Source organism: Phyllobates terribilis, unplaced genomic scaffold, assembly GCF_046119375.1.
Source record: "Phyllobates terribilis strain yellow unplaced genomic scaffold, ASM4611937v1 Scaffold_1__5_contigs__length_1240528914, whole genome shotgun sequence".
In the NCBI taxonomy this organism is placed as follows: Eukaryota; Metazoa; Chordata; class Amphibia; order Anura; family Dendrobatidae; genus Phyllobates; species Phyllobates terribilis.
Genome location: NW_027362761.1, coordinates 1,234,918,675 through 1,234,930,964, shown reverse-complemented (window position 1 = coordinate 1,234,930,964; position 12,290 = coordinate 1,234,918,675). Strand labels below are relative to the sequence as shown.

Sequence of the window (12,290 nt, the reverse complement as noted above, 5' to 3'; positions counted from 1 at the left end):
AGTATATAATTCCACATGTGTTAATTCATAGTTTTGATGCCTTCAGTGTGAATGTACAATTTTCATAGTCATGAAAATATAGAAAAATCTTTAAATGAGAACGTGTGTCCAAACTTTTGGTCTGTACTGTATATAATGTTTTATATGATGTTTTATTATGATGTTTAATTCAAAAATTGTATGTTTTGGATGTTTTATATCTTACAGCCCGAGGACGTGCTGTGATTTACCAGGGGGGAATGTAGCACCCTGAGGATTCGGCTGCTACAGGGGTATTGCACCTCAACCCAGAGGTGTGATATTCCACTCCCGGATAAGGATGGAGTGTGGACCTGAGCTCGGTAGGCTGCATGCACTACACACATCCCATTTCCGAGGAGCAGACCAACGGTACTCCCACTTAGAAATGTGCAGGTACGACCGAGTCTGTTCCTGGCTGGAGTGGGAGGGGGGTGGTACATCCCAAGTAGTGTAGGGGCAGATAGGGGGAGCAGCCTGGGTAAAGATAGGAGCTCATTGGGTGCTGGTCACCTGAGCTCACACATAGAGGGAGTATATAAGGTGGGCACCATCAAAGATCAGGGTCAGTCTGTCAGAGCCAGTAAGAAGCAGAGGTCCAGATGAGCCTGCAGAGAGAGAGTGGAGCAGAGAAGGAAAGACCCAGAGAGAGAAAAAGAAAGGACTCTGAGAACCCAAATTCAATCCCCGGGTGAAGAGTCGGCAATAGGGTACCGGATCCCAAACTGGTGGGGGCAAAAGCACACCCTAGCCAGAGACCGGAGGCCGTGGGCAGCGTCTGCCACGGCCACCCACCACATCCACCCCGAAGGCAAACCACGTGGAGGGTCAGGGAACCCAAGGCCAAGGGTCTCCCAAGAGAAGGCCCGAGGGAGCTGGACCTAGGTGGATCACTAGTGGGGACGGCCAGAGGAAAGGACAGAAGGAGAGCTCAGGGTCACGCTCCGGACTTGTTTGGGGGTTTGCTGAATCCAGGACCTGGTGGACGCAGCACGGCTCGGGTGGTCACTTGAAGCTGGAGTGACCGGAACATCAGCAGTGAGTAAATACCCTAAACTGCACAACCCGACTCTGTCTTCATTACCATCTATGCTGCACCACCACAACCCCCATCCTCTGCACCTGACCCCCTGAGGCTATACCCCACCCGTTGGGGGTTATACTACCAAAAGCTGCACCAACACCATCAGCCTCAGCGGACCCTGCTGCAGCGGCGGCCATAGTGACCGCAATACAACGGGTGGCGTAGTCGACAATAAAGAACTTAATAACATCTGTAGGACTGCCACATACAACTGAGTTTGACACCCTGGGCACGGACCGGGTCATAGCCACTCGGAGACTACAACCCCCATCTGATCCGGCTCCGGGTATTCCCCTAAAGAATATGGCCCAGGGGGTGCGTCAACTTGACGGTATATAGTACGTCAAGTCAGGAGCTTACAGGCTCGGTGCTTAGAATACGACAACTCAGATGAAAGACGCAAAGGATAGAGGAAAATATGCTCAAGGCAACTTGAATCTTCTGCCTTCAGGCTCCATTAGGCCTTTGTAAGGAACGCTAGTGACGCGCCCCCTGGGCGGTGGGGTACTCGGTGCCAGGTCGGTCGGTGCAGATGTCAGTGGCAGTGACCCGGTCCGTGACCCAGGGCGGTCAATAAAAGGGGATTATAGTTTTTATAGTTTAATGTTCGTGACGCCACCTGTGGTATGCGGCTATATGCAGCCGCCGCTGCGGAGCAGGTCCTCTGGAGCTGTTAGTAATGCAGCAGAGTTGGTTCAGCTCTCCACAGGTAGAGCTAAGCTCCAGGGCTGTGCTGTGATGGTTAATGATGAGGTAGATGTTGTTGTGCAGTGTAGTGCAGGGGATGATGGCGCAGCAATAATTCACAGAGGCAGTGGGGTGCAGTCTTCAGGGTTTACTCACGGTTATCACGTTGCTCCTGGTTACAACGGCCAATTATCACCACCCACGTCGTCCGGTGTTTACTCAGGCAGGGGTTCAGCAATCCCTCAGGTATGTCAGAAGCACTTAACGGGACCCCATGCTGTGTGCCTTTCTCGGTCGTCTTCCTGCACTGGCTCTCACCATCCTGCCCTGCGCCTCACAATCAGTGTCCCAATCCGGTAACCTCAGATCTTGGTGGGCAACCTGGAGTTCCCTGGATCCTGTGTGGTTACCTTTTTGGTGATTAATTGTGGCTGTGGCAACTACACCCTGGAAATGTAGAAGCCTCCGGTTTCTAGTTGAATATTGCAATTCTCACTACTTAGGGGCCGGTCCCCTCTGCGGCCTGATCCTTCCACGTCCTGGTAGATTCGGGCGTACGGGTGGCCTCCAACACTTCCCGTACCCCTAGGATCCCCTCGTTCTTTCTGGAGCCTTCCTTCCTGCTCCTCTCCTCTCTTCAGTCTCACCTCCTGGGCCTCTGAACTCAGGCCCGCTCCTCCCAAGCAGAGCTCCTACAGAGCTCCTGCTCCCTCTACCTCTCCTCTCAGACTGGTCTGAACTCAACTCCACACACACTCAAGATGGCTTCCTCTTTTTATACTACTCCTTCTCAAGTGCTCCCCTGAGCTTCTTCCTCCACCCACACCCACTACATGGTTCCCCCTCTCCTGGTTCCCCCCACTCCAGCCAGGGACAGGGCTCAGCAGCGCAGCGGTGCATTTTGCCCCTCCTGCTGGTCTGGAGTAGTGTAGTGTTGGATGCAGGTGTGTGGGTCCCGGGCAGTACTCCATCCTTACCTGAGAGTTGGATACCACACCCCTGGGTGAGATGCAGTACCTCTGTGGCGACTGAACCCGCAGGGGCACCACACGAGGACTGTCCTGGCCATAGAAAACCAAAAAAAAGCTTCCAACCCACATGGCACCAGATATGACAGGCTCCTGTAGTGTTTCGGTCTGATACAACGCGGACGTATGTGTTAGATATGATACGACAGGGCCCCCCTGGGGTGAGCTGGAAGATGAAGGCTAGACACCCGCATCCGTTATGTGGTGGTAACATCTCCATCATCTCTTTATGACTGAGGTCAGTAAAAAGATGACCACACGATGGGGATGTCCTAGTGGCCATACACCCAAGAAAGAATCATCTTCAGGAAGACTTCTGCTGGACCTACATGTAAATTATTGGTTGGCTGACGGCCAACTTGCTTTACAATTTCTACTTTTTCCATGAAATTTCAGAAACTTAATTGTAAAAATTCCATGAAAATGTGGCAAACGACAAACAACCCGATGATGAAGGTCATTCAGCTTCCGGGGAAAAAAGCCACAAATGTGATAAAACAAAAAATGTGCATCTTTCACCGCGTCTTTACTCCTCTAATTCAGACATCTACAGGGGTCCATGGTTTTTGGCTGCATCAGTCACTTGCTGGTCGCTTGTAAAGACCAGGAGGACCACCGGAGCATCAGTGCTGCATCCCAGAGGAAATAAGAGGTAACTTGTGGGCAACTCTATGACTTCAGAGCTGGTTTATCTTATTTTCCACAAAAGGGCAAATAAAAAGTCACCGTCGTAGAAAAGAGGTCTCCAGATCTAAGATCTCCATAGATCAAAATGATTAAAAAAAAGCTCAAAATATTTCAGGACTGATACATGGAGGTTGTCATTTCCATCTTGGATAGTTTGGGATGTTTTGGGTCATTATTGATAGTGGGGACTGTTCCAATTTAGATTTTGAAGAATGAAGTCCAACGTGGAGGCTCCGAGCAAAAAGACTTGTGAATGATTACTTGTTGAGTAAGGGGTCCCTGAGGGACACCACCGCTCTGTAGGATGGGACACGCTGGAGCTGTCACAGGTTGGTGCAGATCCATCGAAGGTGTCCAGAGCTCCTGACTACAACCGGCTCCAGAGCTCAGCGGGATCTTCTCACCGTGAAGAGTCCAATAAGGGAAGCGATGAAAAGTTTCAGAGCGCAGAACTTCCTCCACTTTACTTCCCACAACCCTATGTACAAGAATATAACTACTATAATACTGCCCCCTATGTACAAGAATATAACTACTATAATACTGCTCCTATGTACAAGAATATAACTACTATAATACTGCTCCTATGTACAAGAATATAACTACTATAATACTGCTCCCTATGTACAAGATTATAACTACTATAATACTGCCCCCTATGTACAAGAATATAACTACTATAATACTGCCCCCTATGTACAAGAATGTAACTACTATAATACTGCTCCCTATGTACAAGAATATAACTACTATAATACTGCTCCTATGTACAAGAATATAACTACTATAATACAGCCCCTATGTACAAGAATATAACTACTATAATACTGCCCCCTATGTACAAGAATATAACTATTATAATACTGCTCCTATGTACAAGAATATAACTACTATAATACTGTCCCCTATGTACAAGAATATAACTACTATAATACTGCTCCTATGTACAAGAATATAACTACTATAATACTGCTCCTATGTACAGGAATATAACTACTATAATACTACCCCCTATGTACAAGAATATAACTACTATAATACTGCCCCTATGTACAAGAATATAACTACTATAATACTGCCCCCTATGTACAAGAATATAACTACTATAATACTGCTCCTATGTACAAGAATATAACTACTATAATACTGCCCCCTATGTACAAGAATATAACTACTATAATACTGCTCCTATGTACAAGAATATAACTACTATAATACTGCCCCCTATGTACAAGAATATAACTACTATAATACTGCTCCTATGTACAAGAATATAACTACTATAATACTGCCCCCTATATACAAGAATATAACTACTATAATACTGCTCCTATATACAAGAATATAACTACTATAATACTGCTCCTATGTACAAGAATATAACTACTATAATACTGCTCCTATATACAAGAAAATAACTACTATAATACTGCTCCTATGTACTAGAATAGAACTACTATAATACTGCTCCTATGTACAAGAATACAACTACTATAATACTGCCCCCTATGTACAAGAATATAACTACTATAATACTGCTCCTATATACAAGAATATAACTACTATAATACTGCCCCTATGTACAAGAATATACCTACTATAATACTGCTCCTATGTACAAGAATATAACTACTATAATACTGCTCCTATGTACAAGAATATAACTACTATAATACTGCCCCTATGTACAAGAATATAACTCCTATAATACTGCTCCTATGTACAAGAATACAACTACTATAATACTGCCCCTATGTACAAGAATATACCTACTATAATACTGCTCCTATGTACAAGAATATAACTACTATAATACTGCTCCTATGTACAAGAATATAACTACTATAATACTGCTCCTATGTACAAGAATATAACTACTATCATACTGCTCCTATGTACAAGAATATAACTACTATAATACTGCCCCTATGTACAAGAATATAACTACTATAATACTGCCCCCTATGTACAAGAATATAACTACTATAATACTGCCCCTATGTACAAGAATATAACTACTATAATACTGCCCCCTATGTACAAGAATATAACTACTATAATACTGCCCCTATGTACAAGAATATAACTACTATAATACTGCTTCTATGTACAAGAATATAACTACTATAATACTGCCCCTATGTACAAGAATATAACTACTATCATACTGCTCCTATGTACAAGAATATAACTACTATAATACTGCCCCCTATGTACAAGAATATAACTACTATAATACTGCCCCTATGTACAAGAATATAACTACTATAATACTGCTCCTATGTACAAGAATATAACTACTATAATACTGCCTCCTATGTACAAGAATACAACTACTATAATACTGCCCCTATGTACAAGAATATAACTACTATAATGCTGCTCCTATGTACAAGAATATAACTACTATAATACTGCTCCTATGTACAAGAATATAACTACTATAATACTGCTCCTATGTACAAGAATATAACTACTATAATACTGCCCCCTATGTACAAGAATATAACGACTATAATACTGCCTCTATATACAAGAATATAACTACTATAATACTGCCCCCTATGTACAAGAATATAACGACTATAATACTGCCTCTATATACAAGAATATAACTACTATAATACTGCTCCTATGTACAAGAATATACCTACTATAATACTGCTCCTATGTACAAGAATATAACTACTATAATACTGCTCCTATGTACAAGAATATAACTACTATAATACTGCTCCTATGTACAGAACTATAACTACTATAATACTGCTTCTATGTACAAGAATATAACTACTATAATACTGCCCCTATGTACAAGAATATAACTACTATCATACTGCTCCTATGTACAAGAATATAACTACTATAATACTGCCCCCTATGAACAAGAATATAACTACTATAATACTGCCCCTATGTACAAGAATATAACTACTATAATACTACTCCTATGTACAAGAATATAACTACTATAATACTGCCTCCTATGTACAAGAATATAACTACTATAATACTGCTCCTATGTACAAAAATATAACTACTATAATACTGCCCCTATGTACAAGAATATAACTACTATAATACTGCCCCTATGTACAAGAATATAACTACTATAATACTGCTCCTATGTACAAGAATATAACTACTATAATACTGCTCCTATGTACAGAACTATAACTACTATAATACTGCCCCTATGTACAAGAATATAACTAATATAATACTGCTCCTATGTACAAGAATATAACTACTATAATACTGCTCCTATGTACAAGAATATAACTACTATAATACTGCCCCCTAAGTACAAGAATATAACTACTATAATACTGCTCCTATGTACAGAACTATAACTACTATAATACTGCCCTATGTACAAGAATATAACTACTATAATACTGCCCCCTATGTACAAGAATATAACTACTATAATACTGCTCCTATGTACAAGAATATAACTACTATAATACTGCCCCTATGTACAAGAATATAACTACTATAATACTGCCCCCTATGTACAAGAATATAACTACTATAATACTGCCCCTATGTACAAGAATATAACTACTATAATACTGCCCCTATGTACAAGAATATAACTACTATAATACTGCTCCTATGTACAAGAATATAACTACTATAATACTGCTCCTATGTACAGAAATATAACTACTATAATACTGCCCCTATGTACAAGAATATAACTAATATAATACTGCTCCTATGTACAAGAATATAACTACTATAATACTGCTCCTATGTACAAGAATATAACTACTATAATACTGCCCCCTAAGTACAAGAATATAACTACTATAATACTGCTCCTATGTACAGAACTATAACTACTATAATACTGCCCTATGTACAAGAATATAACTACTATAATACTGCCCCCTATGTACAAGAATATAACTACTATAATACTGCTCCTATGAACAAGAATATAACTACTATAATACTGCCCCTATGTACAAGAATATAACTACTATAATACTGCCCCCTATGTACAAGAATATAACTACTATAATACTGCTCCTATGTACAAGAATATAACTACTATAATACTGCCCCCTATGTACAAGAATATAACTACTTTAATACTGCCCCCTATGTACAAGAATATAACTACTATAATACTGCTCCCCATGTACAAGAATATAACTACTATAATACTGCTCCTATGTACAAGAATATAACTACTATAATACTGCCCCTATGTACAAGAATATACCTACTATAATACTGCTCCTATGTACAAGAATATAACTACTATAATACTGCTCCTATGTACAAGAATATAACTACTATAATACTGCTCCTATGTACAGAACTATAACTACTATAATACTGCTTCTATGTAAAAGAATATAACTACTATAATACTGCCCCCTATGTACAAGAATATAACTACTTTAATACTGCCCCCTATGTACAAGAATATAACTACTATAATACTGCTCCCCATGTACAAGAATATAACTACTATAATACTGCCTCCTATGTACAAGAATACAACTACTATAATACTGCCCCTATGTACAAGAATATACCTACTATATTACTGCTCCTATGTACAAGAATATAACTACTATAATACTGCTGCTATCTACAAGAATATAACTAATATAATACTGCCCCCTATGTACAAGAATATAACTACTATAATACAGCCTCCTATGTACAATAATACAACTACTATAATACTGCCCCTATGTACAAGAATATACCTACTATAATACTGCCCCTAAGTACAAGAATATAACTACTATAATACTGCCTCCTATGTACAAGAATATAACTACTATAATAATGCCCCCTATGTACAAGAATATAACTACTATAATACTGCCCCCTATGTACAAGAATATAACTACTATAATGCTGCTCATATGTACAAGAATATAACTACTATAATACTGCTCCTATGTACAAGAATATACCTACTATAATGCTGCTCCTATGTACAAGAATATAACTACTATAATACTGCTCCTATGTACAAGAATATAACTACTATAATACTGCTCCTATGTACAAGAATATACCTACTATAATGCTGCTCCTATGTACAAGAATATAACTACTATAATACTGCTCCTATGTACAAGAATATAACTACTATAATACTGCTCCTATGTACAAGAATATAACTACTATAATACTGCTCCTATGTACAAGAATATAACTACTATAATACTGCTCCTATGTACAAGAATATAACTACTATAATACTGCTCCTATGTACAAGAATATACCTACTATAATGCTGCTCCTATGTACAAGAATATAACTACTATAATATTGCTCCTATGTACAAGAATATAACTACTATAATACTGCTCCTATGTACAAGAATATAACTACTATAATACTGCTCCCTATGTACAAGAATATAACTACTATAATACTGCTCCTATATACAGAACTATAACTACTATAATACTGCCCCTATGTACAAGAATATAACTATTATAATACTGCTCCTATGTACAAGAATATAACTACTATAATACTGCCCCTATGTACAAGAATATAACTACTATAATACTGCCCCTATGTACAAGAATATAACTACTATAATACTGCTCCTATGTACAGAACTATAACTACTATAATACTGCCCCTATGTACAAGAATATAACTACTATAATACTGCTCCTATGTACAAGAATATAACTACTATAATACTGCTCCTATGTACAAGAATATAAAGACTATAATACTGCCCCATATGTACAAGAATATAACTACTATAATACTGCCCCCTATGTACAAGAATATAACTACTATAATACTGCTCCTATGTACAAGAATATAACTACTATAATACTGTCCCCTATGTACAAGAATATAACTACTATAATACTGCTCCCCTATGTACAAGAATATAACTACTATAATACTGCCCCTATGTACAAGAATATAATTACTATAATACTGCTCCTATGTACAAGAATATAACTACTATAATACTGCTCCTATGTACAAGAATATAACTACTATAATACTGTCCCCTATGTACAAGAATATAACTACTATAATACTGCTCCCTATGTACAAGAATATAACTACTATAATACTGCTCCCTATGTACAAGAATATAACTACTATAATACTGCCTCCTATGTACAAGAATATAACTACTATAATACTGCTCCTATGTACAAGAATATAATTACTATAATACTGCTCCTATGTACAAGAATATAACTACTATAATACTGCCCCTATGTACAAGAATATAACTACTATAATACTGCTCCTATGTACAAGAATATAACTACTATAATACTGCCCCTATGTACAAGAATATAACTACTATAATACTGCTCCTATGTACAAGAATATAATTACTATAATACTGCTCCTATGTACAAGAATATAACTACTATAATACTGCTCCTATGTACAAGAATATAATTACTATAATACTGCTCCTATGTACAAGAATATAACTACTATAATACTGCCCCTATGTACAAGAATATAACTACTATAATACTGCTCCTATGTACAAGAATATAACTACTATAATACTGCCCCTATGTACAAGAATATAACTACTATAATACTGCTCCTATGTACAAGAATATAATTACTATAATACTGCTCCTATGTACAAGAATATAACTACTATAATACTGCCCCTATGTACAAGAATATAACTACTATAATACTGCTCCCTATGTACAAGAATATAACTACTATAATACTGCCCCTATGTACAAGAATATAACTACTATAATACTGCTCCTATGTACAAGAATATAATTACTATAATACTGCTCCTATGTACAAGAATATAACTACTATAATACTGCTCCTATGTACAAGAATATAACTACTATAATACTGCTCCCTATGTACAAGAATATAACTACTATAATACTGCTCCCTATGTACAAGAATATAACTACTATAATACTGCCCCTATGTACAAGAATATAACTACTATAATACTGCCTCCTATGTACAAGAATATAACTACTATAATACTGCCCCCTATGTACAAGAATATAACTACTATAATACTGCCCCCTATGTACAAGAATATAACTACTATAATACTGCCTCCTATGTACAAGAATATAACTACTATAATACAGCCCCCTATGTACAAGAATATAACTACTATAATACTGCCTCCTATGTACAAGAATATAACTACTATAATACTGCCCCCTATGTACAAGAATATAACTACTATAATACTGCCTCCTATGTACAAGAATATAACTACTATAATACTGCCCCCTCTGTACAAGAATATAACTACTATAATACTGCTCCTATGTACAAGAATATAACTACTATAATACTGCCTCCTATGTACAAGAATATAACTACTATAATACTGCCCGTATATATAAGAATATAACTCCTATACTACAATACTGTATCTTTTTTCTCCCTGCGTTCATGTTGTTTTTTCTTCTCCCCAGCCCCCGCCGCAGTCCTGGAGGGTCCGTGCCTTTGCTCCAGTAACAGCAGTTCTGCGTCTGTCCCTTTATCCGCCTGGATCCTGCTGAGTTCTCGCGTCTCTTCCATTTTCATCGCTCTCCTCGTTTTGTTTGGGATCCACTTTAAGAACAGGGATCAGCCTCGGAGAAGGACACTGAGGACGTTACCAACCAATGGTCGTCGGTGGTGAGAGTCCGGACGCATTGATCCGCATGGAGTGGAGCATGAATAGAGATCTATCATGGAGGAGATGAATGAGTGGAATGATCTCAGTTCTGTATAATATTTATATTAAAACCTTCTGTTCCACCGCGGCCCCCAGAGTTATCAACCGACAGCTCCAGACTCCAGAGCCGATCCAATATGTAACAACATCACAGAATATATAGAGCATAGAAGGAGCAATACACTAAGAAATGCCCAGGTTATACCAGCTGTACATATATAATGATATACAGGAGATGTCCAGGTTATACCAGCTGTACATATATAATTATATACAGGAGATGCCCGGGTTATACCGGCTGTACATATATAATTATATACAGAGATGCCCAGGTTATACCAGCTGTATATATATAATTATATACAGGAGATGCCCAGGTTATACCAGCTGTACATATATAATTATATACAGGAGATGTCCAGGTTATACCAGCTGTACATATATAATTATATACAGGAGATGCCCGGGTTATACCGGCTGTACATATATAATTATATACAGAGATGCCCAGGTTATACCAGCTGTATATATATAATTATATACAGGAGATGCCCAGGTTATACCAGCTGTACATATATAATTATATACAGGAGATGTCCAGGTTATACCAGCTGTACATATATAATTATATACAGGAGATGCCCAGGTTATACCAGCTGTACATATATAATTATATACAGGAGATGTCCAGGTTATACCAGCTGTACATATATAATTATATACAGGAGATGCCCAGGTTATACCAGCTGTACATATATAATTATATACAGAGATGCCCAGGTTATACCGGCTGTACATATATAATTATATACAGAGATGCCCAGGTTATACCGGCTGTACATATATAATTATATACAGAGATGCCCAGGTTATACCGGCTGTTCATATATAATTATATACAGGAGATGCCCAGGTTATACCAGCTGTACATATATAATTATATACAGAGATGCCCAGGTTATACCAGCTGTACATATATAATTATATACAGGAGATGTCCAGGTTATACCAGCTGTACATATATAATTATATACAGGAGATGCCCAGGTTATACCAGCTGTACATATATAATTATATACAGAGATGCCCAGGTTAT

At 38.1% G+C, this 12,290-nt stretch overlaps 1 protein-coding gene across 1 annotated transcript in view; it reads left to right on the top strand.

The window, feature by feature from the left end:
- Positions 1 to 11,212, top strand: part of LOC141173641 (uncharacterized) — a 58,575-nt gene extending 47,363 nt beyond the window's left edge. The window contains exon 3 of the mRNA XM_073657943.1: positions 10,950 to 11,212. Coding sequence (XP_073514044.1) covers positions 10,950 to 11,158 — 209 coding nt within the window. The 3' untranslated portion in view covers positions 11,159 to 11,212. The remainder of the gene's footprint in view (positions 1 to 10,949) is intronic.
- The last annotated feature ends 1,078 nt before the right edge of the window (positions 11,213 to 12,290 follow it).